Source organism: Podarcis bocagei (genome assembly GCF_964188305.1).
Source record: "Podarcis bocagei genome assembly, chromosome: 7".
NCBI classification, from domain to species: domain Eukaryota; kingdom Metazoa; phylum Chordata; class Lepidosauria; order Squamata; family Lacertidae; genus Podarcis; species Podarcis bocagei.
The window spans coordinates 89021364-89048946 of NC_138132.1; the positions used below are offsets into that span (position 1 = coordinate 89021364).

A 27583-nucleotide genomic window follows, 5' to 3' on the forward strand; every position below is an offset into this window, starting at 1 on the left:
GACGGTCCTTTCCGTCGGCCGGCCCGGGCCCTCTCTTTGCCCACCAGCGCCATCTTGAGAGGCCAGCGGCGGATTTGTTGTCCGCCGCGCCGTCGTCGGGGCTCCCCGGAGGCCTCCCGCCCCGCACCCCCGCCGCACCCGCGCGCGGATTTGGCCTGCGGCGAGCCGGGCGCGGTTGTGACCAGGCCTGGCTGGAGGGCTGAGGAGGGAGAGGAACCGCCGCCGCCATGGAGGACGAAATGCCCAAGACGCTGTGAGTTGGGCCGGCAGGGAGGCTGTGAGGAGGCCTATTGTGAGGGGGAGGGGTCGAGCCACGTTGCGCCCCCTCCCTCCCGCCTTCCCCTCCCCCGCTGCCTCTCTCTCTCCTTTTGTGCGGGCGAATAAAACCCCTCGGCTCCCCATAAAAGCCGGGGCGGGGGGAGGCGAAGGGGGAAGCATTCGCCCCTCTTGAATTACTATTTTTGGGGGGGGGGTGGCCTTGGCCTTTTCTCCTCTCAGGCAGCGGGGCGAGCTTCTGTGTTGAAAATCGCTAGTACCACAAATACTGTTAGATGGATCTTATGGGGCGAACGCAGTTGGACTCTGGCGCACAGTTCTGCTCGCCTCAACTCGAGAAAGGATGGAAAAGGGCAACCAAAATGATCAAGAGGGTGGAGCGACACCACCCCCCCCCCAGAAAGGTTGCAGCGTTTGAGCCTTTTAAGCTTTGTGGCGGAAAGGAGAAGGAAAGAAGCGTGGCGTGGAGAAAGCGGACCGAGGGAGGTTTCCCCCCTCTCTCAACACGGAGAGCTCATGTACAGCCAGTGAAGCCTAATGTTGGCACTACGGAACTCGTTCCCGCAGGAGGCACTGAGGGCCACCAACCTAAATGGCTTTAAAAGAGGGGGACAAATTCTGGGAGGTGATGGCAATAGATGGCTATTAACCAGCCCATGCTCTGCCTCCCCAGTTGGAGGCAGCAGTGCTTCTGAATACCCATTGCTGGAAACCACAGGAAGGGAGAGTTGCTTTTTTGCTTGAATCCTGCTTGTGGGTTTCCCGAAAGAGGCATCCGGTTAGCAACTGTGAGAACAAGCTGCTGGACTGGATGGGCCCACTTTGGCCTGATCCAGCAGGCTCTTTTATGTTAATGACTGTTAGTATAGATACAGTATTTTATTCTGCTGTTCTTGAAAGGATCTCAGGGCAGCAGATATGGTCCTCCCACCCCCACACAGCACACTCATTTTGTCCACAACAACCCTGTAAGGTTGGCTGGGCTCAGAGAGAGAGAGCCTGGGGTGCATGTAGTGTGACTGGCTGAAGATCGCCCAGTGAAGCTTGATGGAGTGTGTGGATTGGAACCTACATCTCCTGGTTCTAGGATAGAATCTAGTCTCCATTTCAGATTTGAAAAAAACATTTCCTTGTGAAAAACAGAACAGCTGATAGCAGTACAACGAGTGTGTGCATAGCTAGAATCCTTGCACTGGTTATTATCTCTGTAGCACCGTATGCTATGCTCCATAGGCAGGATTACAAGTCTCTGGTCCCCAGGGAACTTAAAGAAGTGACTAGAATGTCTCATAGGCCTGCCTGAGGGTTTGCAGATAAAGTTTTGTTGCATACCTCTCCAATCTCGTGAGTGGTGTGAGATTCTAGGGGTTCCAGATGCTTATTCAGAGTTTGTGTTTCCTTTTGGAGTGAGGAACAGCAGAGACAGTGGCATCTTTATGCTTTGTGGTTTATTTACGCAAATATACAACCTGAGCCTATGATGGAGGGGTTCTTGGCATTAACATCCCAAGAAAGTCCTGCTTCTCCCATAGCCACAGCCTACGGGTAGAAATTAGACATGGCTCTCTCTGCCTTTCCAGTTTACAGCTTTTGCATCCAGTTTCTAAGCTCACATAACTCCACTCTCAACTCTGGCCTTTTGTCTTTCTAAGAAAGAGACAGTTGAGGGAGGTAGGCCCCCCCCCCCCATTTCCCCTCTGGCACAGAGCCATTCCCTTTGTTCCCTTAAGGACCCATCTTTAGTGGGGCGTGCAACCTACCCCCCCAAAAAAAAACCCCTCATAACCCCATGGACAGCTTCATTTCTGTGCTGAATACATTGGAGGAGGTTTTCCTTTTGATAGCCTGCTTGGTTTCTATAGTGGGCACAGAGGAGGAGCATCTGAAACCCTAGAAAGCAACTGCCAGTCAGTATTGGCCAGGTATCCTCAAACTTTTAAGACCCAGGACCCACTTTTATCTCAAACATGCCTTTTGGGACCAATTTCTTAATCTTTTCCAATATATTTGCAGGGTGGCAGTGCTACTGTTGTGACCCATCTTGAATTAGGCCATAAACCACTAGGGTCCTGACACACCAGTTGAAGACCTGTGGTGTAGACAGTACTGAGCTAAGTGAACCAGTGGTCTGACTATAAGGTGCTAGCCTGTGTTCCTATGACAGGGCTCTCCATCTCTTCCTTGCTAGCCCACTCCTTATTTGCATGGAATTCCATTCACCTACTTGCACTTTTTGATCTCCTATGGCTACTACACTAGTAAACAGACTATATTTTCTGATAGAGAGCCAGTGGATGAAGGGGATGGAAGGCAGGAGTAAATGGAGGAAGAATGTCAGGTTAAATTTGTTGCCTATAGTTAGGTTTGGGTACAGTAATTGATTTTTTACTTGCAGTTTAAAAACAAAATATGCAGCAGCATTCAAAAATGATACAGTGTTATCCACTTGTAGCTCTGAGTGGCAGAGGCCTCATTTCACTGCATAAGTAGAGCAGACCCTCATCTTTCATCTCTCCCTCTCTCTAGCAGTATTCAACCACCAATGGAAGGTGTTTCTGTAGTCCAAAATGTAGCTGATCAATTATTAACTAGGGCTTCCCCAATGGAATGGCAGGGAAGTGTCCCCTACTGCTTGTTTATTAATTTAATGGATTTTTTCTGGGTGCTCCCACCTTTTGAGGGTGAGGCGGGTCATGGCCATAGAGGGGGGGGGGGCTTTTCAGTTCTGCACCGTTATTGGTGCACTGTCCCCGGAGTGTCAGGACCTTTTATATTTTTATTTGGTGTTATGAAATACCATATGAATTTTGCTAATTCTGTTAACCAACTATTTTATTACGCTGTCTGCTGTTTGTTTTGGTAGCTTATTCTATTATTATAATTTGTCAGCCACTCTGGCAATAAATACTAAAGGGACATATTTATATTTTCTAAATAACATGAATAATCCCTAGAGACTAACTCTGTAAATGAGATCTGTATTACCTTCATGTTGCGGATAAGGGTTGTGGCTGAACTACTAGTGGCTTGTTTATTGCCTTTTAACCTCTGTACTATATCAGCACTCTTCTCCACCATCACCATTTTCTGTTTTGCAGCACTATTGCCTTCCTCAGCCCTTTGGACCGTTTGTTTGTTTGTTTGCTTGCTTGCTTGCTTGCTTGCTTGCTTGCACAGTATCTGGACCGCTTAATATATTAAAAACATATTAAAGCATTGTACAGAAAACTGAAGTGACAACTTTATAATATTACAAGAATAGTTACGTATAAAAATATCACATTAATACAAAGTTACTAATATATATCAATATCATTTCATTTTCCTTCTGACATCCTCCCTAACAGCCTCTTGAGTTCTCACCCAGGGTCCAAAACAAACTCTTAGTTCACCCACAAAAATCTCATAACCAGAAGAGTTCTTGGAAACAGTGGACATTGCCCTAGTCTCTCACTTTAGAAGACTTTCTTTTTATAGGCAGGCCCAAGGTGGATGGTACTTCCTCAGGCTACCAACATGGGAAAAAGAAAGTTCACCCTCCATACCAGGACATAATCATTTGTTCCTTAGCAGATCTTAAAATTAGGTAAATACAACCTCAGATGAACAAAACATGACATATTAAACCATGTAATGATTTATTTAACAAAAATAAAGCTGAAATGGAGAAGCCATGTGTGAATACCCTATGATTGTAGAACCAACTTTAGCAGCAATAACTTTAAGTAATTGTTTTCTGTATTACTTCATCAGTCTCTCATCATTGTGGAGGAATTTTGGCCCACTCTTCTTTATAACGTTGCTTCAGATCATTGAGGTTTGCTGGCATTTGTCAATGCACAGCTCTCTTAAGGTCCCGCCACAGCATTTCAATTGGGTTGAGGTTTGGACTTTTGACTGGGCCATTTCAACACCTTGATTATTTTCTTTTTCAGCCATTCTATTGTAGAGTTGCTGGTGTGCTTGGGATCATTGTCCTGTTGCATGACTCAGTTTCGGCCAAGCTTCAGCTGGAGGAGAATGGGACGCGGATGGCGCTGTAGGTTAAAACACAGAGCCTAGGGCTAGCCGATCAGAAGGTCGGTGGTTCGAATCCGCACCACGGGGTGAGCTCCCATTGCTCTGTCCCAGCTTCAGCCAACCTAGCAGTTCGAAAGCATACCAGTGCAAGTAGATAAATAGGAACTGCTGTGGCGGGAAGGTAAATGGCATTTCCGTGCGCTCTGGCTTCCATCGGATTGTCCCATTGCACCAGAAGTGGTTTAGTCATGATGGCTGCATGACCTGGAAAGCTGTCTGTGGACAAACAGTGGCTCCCTTGGCCTGCATAGTGAGATGAATGCTGCGCCCCATAGTCGTCTTTGACTGGACTTAACTGTTCAGTGGTCCTTTACCTTACTTTTTTTACACATTTTATGCACTTTTCTCTTTTTTACCTTTGGGGGGTGTATTGAAAATAGGTTCATAACAATGTCTTTCTTATGACTAGCATGTTGTGAGGAAATGCAGGAACCATTGCATTGGACATTTTTGTCTTTTCTTCTTTCCAGTGACGCTTCTTTCTGCTGCACTCTGTAGCAACAAAAGTTAAATGCCTAGGTCCAACGAAGGCCTGGTAGTTACTAGAGAGACTAAAGCAGTTTATTTTCATGAGGCGAAAATGAAATGCCTATGTTAGTAGGTATAAATAATTAAATTTTAGGATTGATCATATTGATTCTCTATATTAAAAAGCCTCATTTAACTTAATATATTTGGTGATTTGGTTAAGAGAGTAATTGTATGACTGACATGCTTATATCCAGATTATTTAATATTAACCTACAGTGGTGCCTCGCAAGACGAAATTAATTCGTTCCGCAAGTCTCTTCGTCTTGTGAGTTTTTCGTCTTGCGATGCACGGTTTCCCATAGGAATGCATTGAAAATCAATTAATGCGTTCCTAGGGAAACCGCCTTCAGACCAGGTCCGGGGACAGTCTGTCCCCGGACCTCTTCTGAAGGCTGGGGGGGGGGGACAAGGGCTTTTCTTCCCACCCCCAGCATTTTAAAAAACCCCGGGACAGCGGAGGACTTCTCCGCTGTCCGGGCGATCTTAAAATGCTGGCGGGCGGCATTTTAATTTCGCCCCGGGACAGCGGAGGACTTCTCCGCTGTCCGGGGCGATTTAAAAGCCCCTGGGAAGGCAGGCAGGGGGGACAAAGACTTTCGCCCCCCGCCCGCCTTCAGAAGGTGTTCCCGCCCCGCCGCCTGGCTTCGGAGCAGCGTTCCAAAGCCGGGCGGCGGGGGCAGGTGTTCCCGCCCCACCGCCCGGCTTCGGAGCATCGTTCCGAAGCCCGGCGGCGGCGGGAGGAGGCGTTCCTGCCCCACCGCCCGGCTTCGGAGGAGGTCCGAGGACAGTGGGGAAGACGCGCTGCGCTTCCCCGCTGTCCCGGATATTTCCTTATGGGCTGTCGTCTTGCGAAGCAAGCCCATAGGGAAATTCGTCTTGCGAGGCGTTCGTCTTGCGAGGTACCACTGTAATCATTTTAAAAAGCAAGACATCTGTTTTGAACTGGGGGGGGGGGGGATAAACTGCTTTTATTTTTCTTAAACATTCAACACTGGAACAAAGTTTAGGTTATATGACAAGTATTGGCCTTCAAATAGTTGATTAATTGTGAATCCCACTTCAGGGAAAGTACAAATTAAGGCATTTGAGAGAAGAGTATGTACCGTATTTTTCGCTCTATAGGACGCACTTTTTCCCCTTCAAAAATGAAGGGGAAATGTGTGTGCGTCCTATGGAGCGAAGACGCCATAGCCCCGCGACACTCTCCCGGCTGGAGAGGTGACGCGCGGCTATGGCAGGAACCTCTACAGCCCCGTGTCACCTCTCCAGCCGGGAGAGCGCGCGCGGGGGGCTAAAGCAGCCCCCTGCGACCCTCTCCCGGCTGCAGAGGTGACGCGCGGCTATAGAGGCTCCTGCCATAGCCGCGCGTCACCTCTCCAGCCGGGAGAGCGCGCGCGGGGCTAAAGAAGTCATAGCCCCGCGACCCTCTCCTGTGTGGAGAGGTGACGCGCGGCTATGGCAGGAGCCTCTATAGCCACGCGTCACCTCCCCAGCCGGGAGAGCGCGCGTGGGGCTAAAGAAGCCATAGCCCTCTCCTGGCTGGAGAGGTGACGCGGGGCTATGGCAGGAGCCTCTCCGCTGCGCCTTTCCACTGCTCCCTGACCTGCTCTTTGGGGCTGGTGGTGGGCTTCCCCCGCCCCAAAGAGCAGGTCGAAAGGAACCTGAAGCCTGGAGAGCGAGAGGGGTCAGTGCACACCGACCCCCTCGCTCTCCAGGCTTCCAAGGTAGCTGCCTGAATGCACCTTAAACGGCACCTTGTTTTAGAGCGGGAAAACAAGAGGAGGAAAGTTCTCCCCCTCTCTGTGCAGCGCCTCCTGCCGCTTCACTGAAGAGGCGCTGGGCAGAGAGGGGGAGAATTTTTTTTCTTGTTCTCCCCCCTCTAAAACAAAGTGCGTCCTATTGTCCGGTGCGTCCTATGGTGTGAAAAATACGGTAAGTTCAAGTGTGTTGTGATCAGGATGCCAAGTGGAGGCTACAGAGTCTAGCTCATGAGCCAGTCCAGACTATGAGCCTGATGTTGGAGATCAGGGGAGCACTGAGGCTGGCAGGGAGGAGCCAACTGACCCAGCTCCCACAGCACCAGCTTCCATAGAGGACTTTCACAGGAATCTCCCCCTGGGCCTGAGGACCTAAGCTACTCACATAGTACCTCACCATTCCAGTGATGCAGTAGGTGGGAGACAGGAGCACAGGAGAATTGCCAGAGGGTTGGCCCTTCAGGAGACACTGGGTTGCCAGGAGGTGAGGCAGGTTTGAAAGCAGTGGCTCAAAGTTCCCCAGAAGGTTTGCAGCTCTTTTTGGAGCAAAATGTTCACTTGGAGCTCTCCATGGTGCTGGGACTTGCCTTGCTGCTCTATTAGTGCCAGTAGGAGGCAGGTTTGAAAGCCTATTTGTGGCATTGGAGATTGTTCTGTGGGTTGAGTTCCAGCTGCAGAAGAAAGAGTTAACCATCCTATCCACACTGCAATTAGGCTTGAAAGCAACCTTCTGTTGGTACCATTGGAAGGTTGTTTTCAAGCCTAATTGCAATGCAGGTAGATAATCATTGTGTAACTGGTAAGAAAAGGGTTAACTCTGCCTAGCCAAAATCCCCATAAAAATTATATCCCCTTGGACAATTGTTTGGGGATTAAGACTGTGTGCTGGTGGGTTTACTTGGAGTGTGTGCATGTGAGAGGGTGCAATGGCCTGCTCATTATTGTTTTGGTCTCGCCCACCATCAGCTTGCAGGCCCAGGGAGGGTTGGCCAAGATGGAATGCAACTCTTGGTCCAACAAAGGTTTTCCACCCTTGATTCTTAAAACATTTTAATGCAGTTTTTCAATTCAAAATTATCAAAATGGTGAACAAAATACTATACACCAGCTTAAGTGTGTATCAGATAATAAAGCAGTGTAGGCTAATAATTCAACTCGCAAAGGCAGAATGAAAAAGAGAAAGCTTTAACTTGCCCTTTGATAAAGAAGTAAAAATGGAAATCATACCAAGTTCCTGAGGATGTTTCGGCTCTGACCTCCTTAAACTACCGGTAACCCCCACATATGGTGGAATGTTTTAGCAGAGCCTCACTGGTAGTTCTTAATTCAGGTTAGGCACATAACAGACAAGGTGGCCTCTGAGATAATCAGAACTCATACTATCTTGGTCATTAAAGCTTAAAATCAATACTGTGATTTTGGTTCTGTAGCCACTGCTACTGTTTTAAAATAGGCTTTAGATATGAAAATTGTATTGATCCCATTAACCATTAAGACAGTGCATTTTGTACCACATGAAAATTCTGAACCATCTTCAAAGGCAGTTATGTGTTGAATACATATACAGTAGTGCCTCGGGTTACATACGCTTCAGGTTACATACGCTTCAGGTTACAGACTCCACTAACCCAGAAATGGTACCTCGGGTTAAGAACTTTGCTTCAGGATGAGAACAGAAATCACGTGCCAGCGGCACGGCAGCAGCAGCGGCAGGAGCAGCCCCATTAGCTAAAGTGGTGCTTCAGGTTAAGAACGGATCTCCAGAACGAATTACAGTGGTGCCCCGCAAGACGAATGCCTCGCAAGACGGGAAACCCGCTAGACGAAAGGGTTTTCCATTTTGGAGGTGCGTCGCAAAATGAATTTCCTATGGGCTTGCTTCGCAAGACGAAAATGTCTTGCGAGTTCCTGCGGGTTTTTTTTCCTTCCCCCCCTTTTCCCCAAGCCGCTTAACAGCTGATCCGCTAAGCCGCTTATCAGCTGATCCGCTAAGCCGCTAAACCACTTATCAGCTGATCCGCTAATAGCGCTAAGCCGCTAATGGGCTTGCTTCGCAAGACGAAAAAACCTCAAGACAAAGAGACTCGCGGAATGGATTCTTTTCGTCTTGCGAGGCACCACTGTAAGTACGTAACCAGGCAAGGGTTGATTTATGTGCATTTGATTGACCCGCGATTGCACATGTGTGCCTGGGGTCAAACCCAGAAGTGACCCTAAAATGTCACTAAAAGGGAATTTAAGTTATATTAATGAAAGGACTAATGTTTAAAACAATATTACATTTGTTTTTAAAGTAAATTGATAATAAGTATTTTAAACCCAAAATATAATTATTTGAAAGAACAAAAGAATACATGAAACAAGTTTATAATCTGCTGATATTTTTATTGTAAAGAACGCATGGTGAGGGAGACGTGGGGAAGTCCAGTTGGTTATGGAAAAATGTTTTGGAAAGATGATTCTCTTTTTCTTTTTCTCTTTTCTTTTCTGTTATTTCTTTGTATATCTGATTCAGTTGTATCTGGAAAAAATGCAATAAAAATATTATTAAAAAAATAAAAATAAAATGTCACTAAAAGGGCAGCATGGAGGAGGGGCAGAACGTAACTCCCATGCAAAACAAGGATTGCCTGTTGTCTAGAGGCAACCTAAGCATAAACAGTGGTGGATGGATCTGGCCCACCCACCCCAGGTCACTTTTGACATGTTGATGGGGTTGACAACTGTCAGTCATCTGACATCACATGGTTCATACTTCAAAGGAAGAATCAAGTGCACATTATTAAGTGCGCTGTCTATTTTTCTCTTCTTCCTTGGTAAGCCTGAATTGAATTTATGCCTGCTGAAAATGGGGTTGCATTTGGTGCTGAATTTTAAATTTGGCCAGTTGATGCTGATAGTGGTCAGGTAAACCTGGAGTCTTAGGAAGGATTTTGTGGAGGGATATAAATGGAGAAAGGGATACAAATACCTTACTTAGTTTTCTTATAAATGCACTGTACTACTGCTCTGCAAACTTTTTTATAGCATTTGTAATTTGTGCAGCAAATATCTTGAGTAATACTGTATTGTGGTTTCACCTGTTCTCAGCCTTTAGGTTTAGTAACAGTGAAAAAATCCTCCCGTGTTCTGCACACATTTTCAAGCCTGCTTCTCCCTCTTTTGTTAACTTCTGAGCATCCTGTTCTTGTGATTGAGTGCTTATTTTTGTTTTGGAAGGTACAGTTGCTTTGCTTTGGAAGGTACAGTGGTGCCTCGCAAGACGAAAAGAATCCGTTCTGTGATTCTCTTCGTCTAGCGGTTTTTTCGTCTTGCGAAGCAAGCCCATTGACGGATTAGCGCTTTTAGCGGCTTTTAGCGGCTTATCTGCTGATCGGATCAGCTGATAAGCGGCTTTGCGGCTTAGAAAAAGGGGGGGAAAGGGGAAAAAACCAGCAGGAACTCGCAAGACATTGTCGTCTTGCGAAGCAAGCCCATAGGAAATTCGTTTTGCGAAGCACCTCCAAAACGGAAAACTCTTTCGTCTAGCGAGTTTTCCATCTTGCGAGGCATTCGTCTTGCGGGTCACCACTGTACAGTTACTTTTCTTTTATTAAGGAAGTCTGACTATGATGGTTAGTTTACTTACTACATTTCTGCCAAGGAATCCAAAGTGGTTTAAAATACAAAAACAAATAAAATTCAGTGTGACAGAGTCCTTCAGGCTATGTGTTGCTCACACAGGTCTTTCTTAGGTAGCTCCAGGGAAGATGGGTGAGGGCTGCCCCAACAATTCTCCTTGATAGTTCTGTCAGGAGCTAGTGGTATGGCCTAGACTTCCTCACTTCTCCCTTCCTTCAGGGCAAACAGGTCTTGATTGTTTGAGACTCAGACCTCCATGGATCTAAAATTTGGATAATTTTTGCAGGTATGTGGGGAATTTGTCAAGAGATGTTACCGAAGCCCTAATTCTCCAGCTCTTCAGCCAGATTGGACCATGCAAAAATTGCAAAATGATCATGGATGTAAGTTAATGCAGTGGTTATGTTCTGCACAAAAAATATCTTTTAATATAAAAATTGTGGTTTTGAGGATTCTAAGAAGGTTTAGATTTCTTCCCCCAGGAGTTTCACAAGTTGTTGCCCTCCCTTTAGAAATTTCAGTAAAACAAATTAAACTGAAGGGTAACTAACAAGTAAAAGAACTAAGAAAAAAGTAGTAAGCTAAAAGTAGTTTTCAAATTACTCTGTTTCCACTAAAAATAATCAGTGTATAATTTACAAGGTCTAAAGTTTCAATCCACTTTTTTAACACTTTAGGCATAAAATATTACTTATTGCTGTGGAACTCTCTTTTCCTGCTAATCCTAAACACAAAATAATAGTAATAGTACCTAGGATTGTGGACTTAAATGATGCTGCTTGCTTGGGCGATATCATAAAACAAAATCAACACAGACATTGAGATGGCTCAGCAATGGTTTCTGATAGCTTTCCTTTCTGTGTTACACAGACAGCTGGAAATGATCCATACTGTTTTGTGGAGTTCTATGAGCATCGACATGCAGCTGCAGCTTTAGCGGCTATGAATGGACGGAAGATAATGGGTAAGGTAAGCTCTCAGGTCTAAAGGGTGAGTTGGAGCAGAAGTGTGGCTTTAGGTTGTGGATGAAACCGCTTTTGTAAAAAGAAGAAGATCTAAAGGTAAACTTTTATCCTGTTGTATATAGTAGAACTTTAAATTTTTTAAAAACACCATATAGATAAATACAAGTACAGTGAAAAGTTATCATGAAATTCTTTGCATTTTGCAAGTAAAATAGCTCGGCAAAGTAATAAGGGTTATTTAATACCTAATATCACTCAACTTCATTAGGGTGGGAGCATATTTTGCATTAAATATGGCAAAATAATATAAAATAAATCACATTTGTGAAACACACTACATTTTGAGGGTTTGTGGGTTATGTAAGCATAACTTCCTTGAATATAATTTTAGCAAATATTATTTGTAGGAGGTCAAAGTGAACTGGGCAACAACCCCCAGCAGCCAGAAGAAAGATACCAGCAGTAAGTTCCTTACAATTCTTAGTAATTACTCTTTATTTGCACAAAAGTGTTTTAAATGTTAAGCAATAAGCATCATACAAATATTTGCCCTATTGTTTTGATCATTATCCTAAGATATTATTTAATGTGTTTGTGTTAATAAACTTAAGAACAAATCTAATCTTTGTCATCAGGTAGTACCGTTGTCAACACACTGCGTTCACAAGGTAATTGTATCTTCTTAAACATAAAATGAAATCTCTCAGGGGTATTCACTAACCGCCTGAAGCTATTTGGGGGGGTTGTTCTGTTGTCACAAGATTTCTCCCTCCTCTCTCAATGGATCAGGATGTGGACTGTTGCTGACTCTTAAGCCCTTTGACCCCATTAAGCTGCTATTGCTGTAAGAATTCTTTCCCTCTCTGTGAGGGTGAGATAGCCAGCTTCCTTCAAGGCTGCTGGCTGTGCTGGGCCATAAGCCCCCTTTGTGGTATATCAAAATTGCTATTCCAATTGGATCATTTTCCCTTCTGCTCCTATGCAACCCAGTGTGTTGCTTCTCTACTTGTCTGGCCTTAGAACTTTAAAACTTTGGGGAAGGATTAAAGTAGACTTTCCAAGGTGGAGATGTAAAGTGTCATGTGTGCATTGAAATCAGTTAGAGGTGATGATAATTAAAATGGGCTTTATGTGAGTATGAAGAAAGTCCTTAGATATGAGATCTTTGTATCAACCAGTTCTTATGTAAATGGCTCTAACAAACTGTGAAGGGATTACTGTTTCCGTTCTGTTGCCTTCAGTCTTAGTTCACTTGCTCATGGATTTCACATACTTTGAATTCACATGGATTCACATGGTGTAAAGGCTGGGCAACCAAAACTGTTGGCTTTTCAGAAAACTGTCAAATACTTTAACATCAAACTGTTGCAATGCAAGGTATCTTTTTGACTGTTCTTCACCAAATATGACTAAGATTGAGCTGCTTGTAATTTATATTGTCCATACTGGTTTGTGTTAATCCTACTCTGTTCTGCTCACAGAACCAGTAGATATATTTAGCTCATTATTATTAAACTTGTGTATAATTAAGGCTAAACTCTAGCATTATTAAATAAGGCTGTGATATAACTTTTTGGCTTTGGACTAAATGGACTTAGCTCTCATGGAAGTATAGCTTCTGTTATGAATAACTACAGATATAATTTAATGAAAAATTCTAGTTATATGTAATTTTCTATAATTGTGTACTATCATGTCTGTTCATGGTTATATATTAAACCATAATGTATTTTGTTATCTGTTAGGTAAAAAGATTCTAGTTCTCATGTAGTTTCCAGATGTGTGGAAATTGATACAAGATTATTTTTTTTTAAAAAAAGCAAACCTATCCTGTATTTCCATGAGTTCTCTGCAAACTTGTACATTTCTTTTTCTTTTTCTTGGTAAGACCACTTCCATGTCTTTGTTGGAGACCTCAGCCCAGAAATTACAACTGAAGATATTAAAGCAGCTTTTGCACCATTTGGAAGAATATCGTAAGTAATGCCTTATGAAAGATAATGGGGGCAAGAATTTGATGCTAAAGCTAAGGAAAATGTGCTGATTAAGAGTGTCAGTATATTTAAGGATACCTATATTCTCTAAAGAGTTGTATCTTTTTGTAGTTATTCAGAGCTATCAAACAGTTCATCTTGCTTTATTTGAATGTGAATTTCTAGACTTTGGATTTATATTTCTGTATTTTAGACTTGCAACTTAATTTTAAAAACAGTATTGATTCATTTCATTATCCAATTACTAGATAATCTAGAAGGGGTTTTCTAAGGGAAAGCTGATTTCTGGGTGACTTACACCAATGAAAAGGCATTGCATAGTCTTATAAAAGCAGCTTTAATAAATATCAGATTTCATAGAAGTTATGGCCTATAAGATTTTGGCTTTTTGTGAAATGGGTGCTCTATTAAATAAAATAAACTAGAAATCGGCCTCCAGTATAGTTTCTCGGTTTCAGTCATTGTCTTAGTTTGGAAGGCATGTGAAAGTGTGTGTAACATACCAGGGAACCAGCTGTATTGTTTCCGTGGAGAAACATTCTTTTAGTTTTAGGACTTGGAAGTTTGATAGCAGTGACCAATTAGGCTGAGTTGCAAGGTAATATTTGTATTATAAGTACTTCATTGGTAGCATTTCCTGATAGATCTGATGTAAATCTTCATCAGTGATTGAATTATAATTGCAGCAACTTGAGAACAAGATTTCTGTATGGAGATCAGTGTAGCATGTTATGAATTACTTGTTTTAGTATGCAATGGAAGCAAGATGTAGTGCAGGGATACATAATGTGTCCTCCAGATTTTGTTGGACTACAACTGTCCTATTGGCTATGCTGGCTGCTGGGGCTGGTGGAAGTTGGAGTCCCAATATCTGGAGGGCACCATATTGGCAACCCCTGATGTAGTGTATCTCTTGGACGTTTGTTCTTATCTGTCACTAATTCTTCCGAGTGTTGCTTACTGCTGTGAAGTATATCAACCAACTCTCAGAACTGGTTGGAAGGTAATCTCAAAACTGATAGCACAATGAGATTGTAGCCTCATATGTATCAGTTTCCAGAGGGGTAATATTGTAAGTCTCTTGAAACAAAAGCAATTTAGAGCCTTGTGGCATCTTAGAAGACTCATGAATGTATTATGGCACAAGTGTGTTTGCACTCAAACCAACTTTGTGAGATGCATTATTGTACATATGAGTCACATTCAATATGGCTGGTCAAAAAGGTTCCTTATCCTAGCAAAAAAGTGGGGTGGGAGGGGGGTGTAAGGGTAACTTACCCTTCCAAAGCCTGTTGTTAGTACCTGTGTACATGATTTGTCCTTACAACCAAGAGCTAAGGAGTGCTACCAAGCCTGGGCCAAATGGAGGGGGAATGGAGTTTCTTTGCTTAAAGTTCCTCCTCCCATGAGGTTCCCTGGTTATACCTGTGTTTGAGGTGTTGGGACATGGAGGCAAGAGCCTGAATGTATTCCTGGATTCCCTAAGGTTTGACTTAGCCTAACAGCTGCCATGGTCACCTGGTCTGTTTCAATGTAATCAACAGCTAGAAGGGCTTGCAACTACTGCTGCAAGACTGGTAGGCCTTGGGGGTTTCCAAACACAGCAGGAACTTCAGGTTGCTGACATGTTTTGAGGAGAAGCATTGCTTCAGGGGAAGATCAGAAAAGCTGGACAATCATATAAAGAAACGTTGGTTAGTGGATATTCTTGCTAGCCTTCTTTGAAGAAGAGTTTTTGCTCAAAAATCTTTAAAGGGTCCTTGAGCATAGTAACTTGGAGTACTGTAGAATCAAGGCAATCGACGATAGCAGCCTTGTTCAAGGAAATAATACAGTTGATATACAAACTGTAAAAGTTATCAGTTTCACAGACCCTTTTATGAAACTCAACATGTGGCTCTCAGTACTAAAAGGTGGCCTACCCATATACACTAGACATCTTATTTAAGGCTACATTAAATAGTTATACTTGCTGCCTCCTAGTAGGGGCTTCAGACCATAGGAGAGAAAAGGTGGGGGCAGCTGGGTCTAGAATCTGGATCTAGAATCCCTGCTCCCAAGAAATGCAACTTCATCTGCAGAAAGGCCACATGAGGCCAGCCCACTTCTGTGTAGCATCTTCTCAGAATGTACTTCCATATTTAAGTAAGACCTGAAATTCTCTGGGTTATAGCTGTCTGTTGATACACAAAGTGGCACAAAGTATTTGCAGAAGTCTTACCAGTGAAGGCCTAGGACAGCAAAGGCTGTGATAGCAAAGCAAGTGCTAAATATTTTAGTCCCATGAATTTTAGTTTGGCTTAAGCATCTGTGTGACTTTGAAATCAGAGTGCTTCTGGTATGCTTAATTTGATAAAATTAAAATCCACTTTGCTTGCATTAACAAGATTCCTTCTTAAAGTTAAGAGTTCTGCTAGTATTTTGATGTCATTCTACACTACATTTCTGTTGGAATAAGTCTGCAAAACACTAAGATCTTCTGGTTGGCTTCCTGCTTAGTGATGCAGCTGCATTGACTGGTTGCTGTTGATCTAAGCCTAATTTGTACAGTGGAACTAATGTGTGCTGGTATACTAGGAACAGGGAAGGCAGAGTTAATACTGGGTTGAAAAAAATGCCACACAGACTCTCCCCCCCCAAAACCCTCCAAAAATAAGTTGGCCATGAGTGAGCCAAGTTTACTGGATTGAATTAGGCACTAAGCCTAATCAGGGAGAATGGTTTTGTGTTGGCACACTGTCTCTCATGAGCACTTTCTTACCTCTGAAGAAGCTGCTGGGAAAGGAATAACTGGGACTTGACGTATTTTTATGGATTCACAGTGGTTTGTCACTTAGATCATTACCTTAAGCCTGTGAACTGTATCCTATCAAGTTAATCTATAGAAAACAAACTTGACACAGATCAAAGTGAAAAACCCCTCATTTTAAAAGTTTTCCAATAGTAAGTGTTCAAAGTTGTTTTTTGAATAGCTGGTTTACAATTCTAAATGTTACAAATGGTCACGCTGTTTAAAAGACAAAATATAGGCAAAAGTTTCTTTTCATTTTTAAAGCTGAGAGAAAATAATTTCTTTAGTGCAAATAAATGCCCCTCTGTTTGTAATCTTAATAGTCATGTTTCCTTTATAAAAATTTTCATGTGCAGTTACTCCAAGTCTTTGTAACTATGAACTTTCATGCAAAAACCCCATAGTGACATGTGTTTAAGTTCTTGAGTCATTTTCAAGAATGACAGTTGAGGGGTAAGTATAGAGCCATGGGTAGCGCTTTAGATTTTTCTGGACTACAACTCCCATCATCCCTGACCATTGGCCATGCTGATTGGGGCTGATGGGAGTTGGTTATCCTTGGTAGAGGATTCTCCCCCCCCCCCTTAAGATGTGCAGAGAGAACCATCCATGTAATGATTAAAGTGGCTGTTCTCAGGCAATTTGTAACATAGCCTTAACTTAGACTAATGAACTCTTTAAAGCATATGTGCATTGTTAAAATTAGGTTATTTTCCATGGAGTGACATTTGTAAATTTTATTTGGGACTTTCAGTGATCTCAGCATTATTTAGCTCCCTTCGTTAAATCACGTTTCTTCATACAGGATGCAATAGTAGCGTGTGTTGAAATTCCCTTGATGACCGTCTGGCATCATACAGTCTCTCGCATTATTGCTGTATAGTGACACTAGTTACACTGCATGACTTTCTTACTATGTTTGTGTGTGTTTGTGTGTAATAAATGCCTGATTCTTGTGGGTTGGGGAGGGCAGAGTAGGCCTGTGTGTTTGAAAATGTTATTGACCGTTTAGTCATGTATACAAATTGCCTGAGAAGCATATAGCTAATAGAAACAGAGTTTTCACCAGTGGGGTTTAGCTATTGTAGCTGGGTCTTTTGTCTTTTTCCACTCAATCTCAAATAATAGGGCTCTGGTTATTTTGCAGAATGTCTCTGAAGAATGGACAGCATTGCCATGGCTAACTGCAAGCTACAGTTCACAGTGGACAAACGTTGTAGTTTTTCTATTTACTTTTATAAATTTTTTACTTTATATACTTTGTAGTTTTCAATCAGTCCTGTATGATTGTTAATTACGAATGCAGTCTTTAAAAGATTATTTAATAGTGTATAGTAAAAAAGAAAAAACATGTTAGTGTTTATTTTCTTCCATAATGCAACCATTTCTGAAAATGTCAATTTCTCAAAATTTACAGCTGCCCAAGTCCAAAAAGGGGGTAACGAATTGACCTGAGAAAATTAAAGAATTCAGTTAACAGGCGACGTATGCCTTTTAATTCCTATTTTTTCATTTTTTCTATTTTCTATTTCTAATAAGTAGGTAGAATGTGTTGGCCAATAGTAAGTTTATAAATTGCATGGTTAAAGAGAGCCGTTCGCTAATATGCTAGTTAGCTACATGCCCTCAGTTATTCCTTTGAATAGCTGCTTTGACCATGCGTAGTATTTTTAACAGTATGTAAGAGCATTTTGAACTGTGAACCAACGACTGTAAAATACTTGTTTTAAAGAGCTATTGATTTTGCATGTTTACACAATTAAGTTTAATTTTTTGCTATTGTGATAAAACATTAGTAAAAGGGAGAATTGCTTTGACTATGTATTGCTGGTGCATTTAAGAAGTTCATTTTATTAAAGGAGCTGCGTGTGAGACATTTTCACTTGGATTCTGTTCTCTTTATGTTTAACTGGCCTTCTCTTTGCTTTTTAGGGATGCACGGGTTGTTAAGGACATGGCAACAGGAAAATCTAAAGGATATGGCTTTGTTTCTTTCTTCAATAAATGGGTGAGTGCATGTTGATTCTTTAGAACCCTTCTTCCAGAAATGAACACTGCCAGATTCTCATGGAGTTCTTAGAGTTCTGAACTAATTTGGCAAGTTAACTCAGAATAAGATACAGATCCTGTGCTCAGGCTTGCAATCTAAAATATAAGAATCACAAGGAAAGGAAAGAGGACTGGATGGGGAAAGAAAGAGGATGGAGTTGGGTTTGATGATGCCAGATGGGGGTTACTGGGCATCTGAATCCTGTTAGGGGCTAGTTGATCTATTCTTGGAGGGAGATGGTACCAGAGTCTTACCCTTGTTTCTGCAATCACTGATAAATTCTAATGATCTGCAAGTATTAAATAGTTATGTGCTGGTGTAACAATCAGCATACTCAGGGCAGCTTAAGATCATCCTATGAAATGGCTCAATAAGAATCTCTTTAGATGATTTCTGTTAACTGCTCTTGGATTGTATAGGTTTTTTATTTACATTAAAGTAAATATAAGAGCATCTTGAAGATACTTTTATTTTGTGAGCAAGATTTTTGTAAAGGGAAAACATCTGAGACTACATTTCCCACTGTCAGGACTTCTTTTTTTGTACTGTATGTAGTTCCATTAAATGGTGCATCTTTAATACATATGACAAATTTAAATCTTGCTTTTATCTTAAGAGAGCTAATTGAAAATATTCTGCCAATAATACTGAATGAAGCTTAATGAATGGAAGTGCACATTAACTTGAAATGCTAAAATAGTTGCTATTGATATCTTTCAGTCGTATCACCTTGTGGTGGTAAAAATCTACAAAAGTGGTTATCACCTCTCTATGTCTTAAATGGTTTGCAGCAGCATAACTTTCTCAAGAGCAGTGAGTTTCTGAGTTAGATCACTTGTTTCTCCATCTAGGAGCCAGTGCATGTGCCTCTGTCCTTTTGATCTCTCTCTGGGAGGAGGTTACAGTCAGAAAACCTCAGCCTTTGTTCTCCATTTGTGGAACACATGCCCTAACATACTGTGCTTAAAGTGTACTAAAACTGTAGTAACAGTTCACTTTTCCTTACAGCTAAGATTGGTCGAGGGGAGGCAGAATTGCCACATGTTAAAACAATTGTTTGACCCATTCATATACAAAGCATGGTTGGGGGTACTCTTTACGCAAATGTGGGGAAGCAGGAAAGTAAAATCTTCCCCCACCTTATATTCTGCTGCTTATAAGCAGTTTCTCCCCGAGCCTTGCTTTGATACCAGCCGCCCAGAGAGAAAACTGCTAAAAGTGTAGTAAGGTAAGGCAAAGGAACTGAGAGTGGGGAGCTTTGCTTCCACACCCCCATGCTCCTTTTTATGTTGAGAGTAGACCAACTTAACCCCATTATATATGAGATCAGACTAAATCGGGGTAGCATATACGCAGTTGCCCTGCATGTTTAATTTGACCCTAAATGGCCATGCATGGAGCTGCAGGTACTTGGAGCACAATAGGAAAATTCACACAATGAGTACTATTTGGGTTTGGAGTCTAACTGTAGTCTTTCAGAATTTGATAGCTGATTACCTGTGAATGATAGAGCTTCATATTTTTATACCTGCAAGTTGGTATTTTTTATATTAAAATGGCACTGACTTAGGTTACTTTATTACAATGGATCCACACTGAATAAAACTTTATGGTTGTTGGAGGCACCTTTTGTCTCTATTTTCATTTGCCATTTAGCATTCATTTGCATAATGAAGTACTTGGAGCATCTGGAGAAAATTTATGGACAAAAGGGCTATTCACAGAACAGCCTTTTGTAAGCTGCCTTTGTATTTGGAGGTTTTTTTGTATTAATTTTTTTGCAAATTTAAAGAGACCACATTTAATTGTTGATCTGATGCTTTTGCAGCCTTTGTGTAGTAAAGTGATTCTGTAATTGAAACAAATATTTTTCTATAAATTAGCATTGTTAGTAGTTTACTTTCTTACAGAGCTGCTTTCTGAAAGTGTTTTGCTTTCTCTGTAGGATGCAGAAAACGCGATTCAGCAGATGGGGGGACAGTGGCTTGGTGGAAGACAAATCAGGACAAACTGGGCAACACGTAAACCTCCAGCTCCAAAGAGTACATATGAGTGTGAGTATCTTAGCTTCCAAAACACACATGGGGATATTTCCTCTCCAGCCTAGAATAAGCTTTTAGAACTGACAGTCTAGGGCTAGCCAATATGTTTAATTGATGTGCTGCCTCCCATTAGGTGGTGAGTTTGATGCTCTGAATAGAATTTTGTTTCGGTGGAACACCTTACAAGCAGGTTTCGATTGTAAATTGTTCAGGGACAGGAGCCCTGGCCACATAGAATTGTAAGCCTTTGGGGCAGAATGTGGCTGTAAATTGAAACAGTAATTATATATTGCAAAACATAAGCCATGGTAGTTGTGGGGAATGGACAGCCAATTATTTCTACAAATGTTTGGGTTTTTTATTTGTGGGCAAATTAGAGACTTGTGTAAACTTTTTTTCCCCAAACAGCAAACGCCAAACAACTATCCTATGATGATGTTGTGAATCAGTCCAGTCCAAGCAACTGCACAGTGTACTGTGGAGGTGTTACTTCAGGGCTAACAGGTATGGCACTTCATGAGTTTTTAGTAGCCTTCAGAACTTGTCCCTAACTCCATATCCTGACATCCTTATTTCTGTTTTCTGATTTGCAGAACAGCTGATGCGCCAGACATTTTCTCCATTTGGGCAAATAATGGAAATTCGGGTCTTCCCAGATAAAGGATACTCCTTTGTACGGTATGATGCTGTTTGTCTTTCCTGTGTGTTTTTTAGCAAGCCCATGCCACAGTGTACAGTTTGAAGTATTGCAATCCCTTTTTGAAACTGTGACTTAAAGTGTACTCCTTCCAGTGTCCTCTCCTTCATGTTGATTATTTCTAAGAAACAGGAACCTGCAATCATTCACATAAAACTTTCATTTGCGTGTCTTGGGGCTGTTGGGTGTTTTGCACCTGATTTTGACATCACAGCTGCTACTCAGGTGTTCTTTTCTCAGTATTCTGACTCCTAATACAGCAGCTTAATGGAGGGGCGGCTGATGGTGGCCACCTTCATTCTCTTTCTGGAAGGCATTGTCTTGCACAAAGAAAAGCCTTGCTCCTGCTATGCCATGATTACTGAGCAGCCCAATGTATCAGGCCTGCAATTTTCCCTGGAGCCCTCACAAGTTTCTTGACTTATTTACCTGTTGAATTTATATCCTGCCCTTCCTCCCCGAAGATGTGCCCCCCATGGCCTTGTGCATATGTCATACATTGTGAAGGATCTACATACGGTGGGCTTGCAATATTGGATAGATTATCCCTTGAAATGAATTGTTGGATGGACTTTTGGTGAGAGGGATTTGTATTACTTGGTTGTTTGATGGGATTTTGTATTATTGATTAATTTTCTCAAATGGTTACAGGTTCAATTCTCATGAAAGCGCTGCACATGCAATTGTTTCAGTCAATGGCACAACTATAGAAGGACATGTTGTGAAATGTTACTGGGGCAAAGAAACGCCAGATATGATAAATCCAATCCAACAGGTAAGTGTCTGCCAAAAAAGGGTTTTTTTCCCCTCCCCCCAAAAATAATTCTGTTCTGGTAGATTTCTTCATTCTAAATAGTTAGACCACAAATCCCTTTACTGGTTGTTCATTTCATTTATATGCATCATTTCCCACATGTTGCTTAACATGGGATCCAACTGTAAAACATACACAAATGATCGGGGCTGGAGGTGTAAAAGGTCATTAGATAATGTGTTGATCTTTCTTCAGTTATTGTGCTCTCTTTGCTGTGGAACTCTTGGAATAAAAGTATAAATTTAAGAGGATTTAAGGAAAATAATCCTAGGGTTAACCACAGACCTAGCAACACACCCTAAGGTGTGTGTACTGTTGCTATAGCACTGACACAAACTTGGTTTTTTTGGAAAATGGGGAGTGGAGGTGGCATGCTGTATAGAAATAAGTGGGAGAGTGCCGAATCTTGGTGCCTCAGTTACCTAATTTAGCTTTTGTGGTCCAAGCCCCTGCTTGTGCTGCAGAGTTACCCAAGCACAAGCTAGAGTTATAAATGTATTTTTGTGGGCAGCAGAAGTTATGATGGCATAATAAGAGCTTGCTAGATCAGGTCCGTGGCCCATCCAGTCCAGCGTCCTCTTCTCAAAGTGGCCACCCAGATGCATATGGAAAACCAGGAAACAGGATTTGAGCACAGGAGCCCTTTCCCCTCCTGTGGTTTCCAGCAACTGGTATTCAGAACTGTAGGAAGCAAAGCATAGCCATCAGGGCGAGTGGCCATTGATAGGCACCTACTCAATGAATTTGTCTAATCCTCTTTTAAAGCTGTTCAAATTGATGGCCATCACTACCTCCTGCAGGAGCGAGTTCCACAGTTTAACTGCGCTGCCTGAAAATTTAGCTGTTTAGCTTTCTTACAATTGTTTTCCCATAAGAGGGCCAGAAATTAATGGTAGAGAACATATTTTGCATCTGTAAGATCCCCGATTTATTTTCTGTTACCTCTGACACTGGTTCTGCCTGAGGCCAATGTCAGAGCAGCTGTGCCACTGATGTACCACTGGTCTGACTGACTCCTACAGTTGAGTTTCATATCGAACAAATAACAAATTCTTCAGCTCCCCAACATGGTATGATTTAATCATTTTATGTTGTGAAATACAGTCCGTACGAGTCTTTGGAATGAGCTTTGTTGTACGAACTAAAACACTTCTGTGTTTGTGATAACATGAGCTTTAGGATGCCAAAGGCAAAGGGGCATGTGGCAGTGTAACTGAAAACCATCCACCTTCGTGTGTCTTCCCTGTACCAATGTACTAACTTTGTTTAATTTGAACTTTTTCAGCAGAATCAAGTGGGATACCCACCGCCGTATGGGCAGTGGGGTCAGTGGTATGGAAATGCGCAACAGATTGGCCAGTACATGCCTAATGGCTGGCAGGTCCCTGCGTATGGAATGTATGGACAAGCATGGAATCAGGGATTCAAGTAAGTGTTTGCTGTTTTGTACAGGCTCTGTGCCAAGGAACCTTTTTCAGAACGAATATAACTGCACAGTCATGAAACAAGGCTTTAATTCTGAAACTTCTCATCTGGACCATATTATGTTGAATTCTGAAACAGGCCATTGGACTTGCAGTTCTGTGTCCTTTCTAAGCAAAATATAGACCCTTTTGATCCACATTGATGTGTGTAGAATGATAGAAGTCAGTGGTCACTCAAACTAATCTATCTTCATATATCTTGGAAATTATTTTGTACATTGTTTATTTGGTGCAGAAAGCGGGAATGAATTTCTGAAGGCATCCTGTGTGGTTTAATTTTGTGGGCCTGGACTAGTGGTGGTGGATAAAGTGATAAAATATTTGGTTTGACATTCACTGTTGTCTTGATTCCAGTTCATTATGTCTGTGTAAACTTTCTAAGCTTTATTTCATTTCCTTTTTCATTCAGTCAGACACAGTCTTCTGCAGCATGGATGGGTGCAAATTATGGTGTGCCGCCCCCGCCCCCACCGCCGCCGCCCCCACCCCAGGGGCAAAATGGAAGCGTTCTAACTAGTCAAACTGGATATCGAATGGCAGGTTTTGAAACACAGTGAGAGGAACAGAGAAAGACTCTGGAATAAAACAACTGGTGGCTTTGAGGCTATATATGGAGCATTGTAAAACCCTTTGTTTACTTAAAAAAAACCTATCCTATCAAGTCAGTGCAAAAGTCAGAAAACAGTATTTATTTTTAATCATGAAACTATGTTGTCCACATTTTTTTTAAATCACACACACAGGAAATACTAGATGCTGGATATCTGCCAACTTTTGCCTTCTTTTCCTCTTTTGAGATGTGTTTCTTAAGATCCTTGTTTGAAACACAACTAATGCAGGGATTTCTGCCACTTTTAGATTGGGGCAGAATATTGCACAATATCAAACTTTTTTCCACTGAAGTAGTGTGCAGTTCTAGTTGCATTCCTAGTATGACTGAAAATGTATATGAAAAGTTGTACAAAAACAAAACACGCCAAAACTGTGTGAGTTCTGAAGGTTTATTGTGATCTTCAGCTTGTGCACAATTCTGTTCTAAAGAGAGCCTATTGTATAAAGTGTCCCATCTCCTCACTTTTGTTATACTGGGGTTTCAAATATAACTTATTGGTTTACATTTTTTTGTATCTAGACATTTTTCAAAAAGTGATTTTTGCCTTACTGTCAGCTGTTAAATTATTAAATGGGGGTGGCGGTGGGAAGTGGTGGTTGGCAGCAGTAGTTGTTCAGAGCTCTCCAACGGATCCAACTCTTCCTGTTGTTAGACGTGAGAAGGTGCCTGGGAAATCCCTGTTGGGTTTGTGCAAAGATCTTCACCGATGAACTTCAACCCAGTTTCAGATATTATTAAAAATGTGACACATTCTAATGAACCAGCTTTTCTAAATCTCTCAGTTTTTACATTTACATGTATCCTATACCATGTAAACTATTTTAGCAAATTAATATTTTTCACAAAAGTTGGTCAGCTTTTGTATGTCTCCTTCTTTGAAAGGGTAAAAGGCAGAGAGGTCTATGTGACTTAACGAGTATGATTCTAAACTTTGGCTTTTTGCATGTGAATATCAAATACATTATTAGATTTTGAATACACCAGTCATGCTCTCATTTTTCAAATATGTAGAGAATACATTGGTCTTAGCAACTTCTTACTCAAGTGGAGTAAATTTGACTTGATTTAGCATGTACAGGTAGAGCTCTGATAACTTGTAGCATTGTGCGGATCAGGCCAGGAGTATGAGGAATGCTCCGGTTAAGCCTGAAGGACCAGCTGGATTAAGCATTTTTAATTGTTCAGAGGCCAAAAAAAACCTTGCTATCCTACCTCCTTGACTTAGCCTTCAGAGAGTGCAAAAAAGAAAGCTACCCCTAGGTGTAATATTTATTTATCCCAGTTAATGTCTGGGCCCATGGAGGTGTATGCTTTTTATTCTGCATTGGTTGTAGTGGAGCAATGTATCAAGGGATTATTGAGTTTATGATATATGGAGTGTCCTATGACAAATGTGTTTTATGGAAATAAGTGACCCTATGATAGAGTGTTGGCTTTGGAGATGTTAAATTCCTATTTGTCTTGATTTCAACCCCTCACCTTTGGGGAGTGTTCCATGATTTGCTGGGTGTGAATGGTGTTCTAAAATTTGAAAGTTTGCTACGAATATAATTTGCAGTGGGAGGGGGTAGAGGAAAAGACAAAAGAAAACTTATGGTGACTCTTGAGAAACTCTTGTCCCTGACTCTGTTTAACAACTGGAATTCTGTAAAGGAAGCAGAACCAGATGGCTTGAGTTCAGTGAAACCTGGCTGTAAAAAACAACAATCAAAAACCAGTTTTTACCCTGAAAGCAGGGTCTGGCCCCCCCATATGTTTAAAAAGGTGAAGTATACTGAAAAGACAGCTTTAACTCATAGACCACTCTTATTTCTGCCTCCTTGCTGCCTTTTAAACTTGCATAAACATATCTTTAAAATTATTTTTACCACCTCTGCCTGTACAATTCTTTCAAAAGAGGACAGGAATAGGTTTGAGGTGAGTTTGGTGCCGCACTGGAATTTCTATGTGTGTATTTTCAGCAATAGAACTGCCCAGGTTTAGTTGTCTTAAATAAAATTCCTGTCACTAGAACTGTCTGAGATACTGTTACCTAGGTTAAAAAACACACAAACAAGGCTTTTAGTATTATGTCAGTGCTGGTTGCTTTTCCCCTACTCTCCATTTGGGGACCCAGGAAAGACATGAATTTCAGGTTGTTTTTGTTAAGCATAATTAAAGGCTTAAAATTCTAAAGTTCCTCAGACTTAGAAATGCTTTGAGAAAAATGAATGGACGAGGCCCTTCCAGTTATACAATTGTTACCGCTAAGCTACTTCTGACTAGGATTTTTCATACTTTTCTGGAGGTCACTTCTGCTACATAAGCCACATTAAAAACTAGTTGCTTACCAAGTGTCAGCCTCTTCTGCTGTAACTTCTCCAGTGGTCCTACAAAAAAATGTGGGTGAAGCATTTGAGCCTATTTCTTTCTCTCACTATTGCCCTTTTCCTTCTTGTTTTTAGTTTAAGCAGCCTTTCAGTTTTAAAAGGGAGTCTTCTTAAAATACGGTAAATGTAAACGAGAGTAATGCCCCATACAGATAACAAAGGAGGATAAAGCTGCCTGGGGTATTGTTTTTGGGTTATTTTGTTTTTAAAAGTAGCAGCCCATTTTTGTCTCTGTATGAACATTGAAAGCTTCGTTTGAACTAATGTATTTTGATACTTGTGTTTAGAAGTTCAAGAACTTCACTCCAGAAGCCGTGATTTTTGAAAGCCATTAAGATGTTAATAAAAGATGTGAGCTTGCGTATTTCATCCTTAACCTTTTGTTTACTTTACTGTTCAGATATTCTAGCACAGGTTTGGGAGAAAAGTGGAACTGGAAAAGGTCTCTTGAGTTGCCAAGTCTAAATTACCTGCCAGCCTTTTTCTCTTGGGTGATGTGACTCTGAAGGCGGCCTTAGCAAGAGCAGCCAGTGTCTTGGGTAGCCATCCTAATCAATTGAAGGGCTGTTGAGACCTTATTTCACCACCTCTCTTATGTGTTTTAAGAAATAAAGAGTGGGCGTTTGGCACTTGCCTGAAATTCTTCCTTGAGCATCTCTCACCGGGCATAGAGGTGAATGTCCAAACCCATAACTCCTTTGGTTTTTGATTGCAGCATCTTTACTTCACACTGGACAGGTTGTGCTTTTTCAACCCTGGGTGAACTCTTCAGTGACACATTGCTTTGTTTGCTGACCATCCTGTGCAAATGTAATAAGGTCATATTTTTCAGAGAGGTGACTGACTCATCATCAACCACTTCATAGAAAATGGGGAGTTGTGGCATATTATGAAATAGAAGCAGCTCCAACCAACCAAAGGCTCATATTCTCTGGAGCCTTTCCTAAGGGGTATTTCTGGTGTGCAGCCTCTTGGAAACTTCAGAACCTAGACCCAAAGAAGGCTACATCCTGAATAGAAGCCTTCACTGCCTCCAGCAACCCATGCAGCTATTGCTCATTTCCTCTCAATAAATTTCACTCTTGAGGCTTTGCAGTTGCCGCCAAGTGGTATTACCACTTTTTTTTTTTTACGACAAAGGTCTATATAGTTCAAGCTCTGGTTTTCCCAGTAGTGATGTATGGAAGTGAGAGCTGGACCATAAAGAAGGCTGATCACCGAAGAATTGATGCTTTTGAATTCTGGTGCTGGAGGAGACTCTTGAGAGTCACATGGACTGCAAGAAGATCAAACCTATCCATTCTGAAGGAAATCAGCCCTGAGTGCTCACTGGAAGGACAGATCCTGAAGCTGAGGCTCCAATACTTTGGCCACCTCATGAGAAGAGAAGACTCCCTGGAAAAGAACCTGATGTTGGGAAAGATGGAGGGCACAAGGAGAAGGGGACGGCAGAGGACGAGATGGTTGGATAGTGTTCTTGAAGCTACCAGCATGAGTTT

At 41.9% G+C, this 27583-nt stretch overlaps 1 protein-coding gene across 7 annotated transcripts; it reads left to right on the forward strand.

Moving 5' to 3' along the window:
- TIA1 (TIA1 cytotoxic granule associated RNA binding protein) lies at positions 1-26460 on the forward strand. Of its 7 annotated transcripts, none has more exons than XM_081202230.1 (13): positions 16-253; positions 10552-10648; positions 11136-11234; positions 11638-11692; positions 11866-11898; positions 13119-13206; positions 17948-18023; positions 20011-20119; positions 20516-20611; positions 20701-20785; positions 21456-21579; positions 22907-23046; positions 23512-26460. In XM_081202230.1, the coding sequence occupies exons 1-13, from the start codon at positions 228-230 to the stop codon at positions 23657-23659; spliced, it is 1176 nt and encodes a 391-aa protein (XP_081058356.1). In that variant the 5' UTR covers positions 16-227; the 3' UTR covers positions 23660-26460. The 7 variants fall into 7 exon arrangements, 6 of the variants coding, with proteins under 6 accessions (XP_081058360.1, XP_081058358.1, XP_081058356.1 ...); XM_081202229.1 differs by having other exon boundaries at positions 19-253; positions 22904-23046; XM_081202232.1 differs by lacking the exon at positions 11866-11898 and having other exon boundaries at positions 15-253.
- Positions 26461-27583: the final 1123 nt, after the last annotated feature.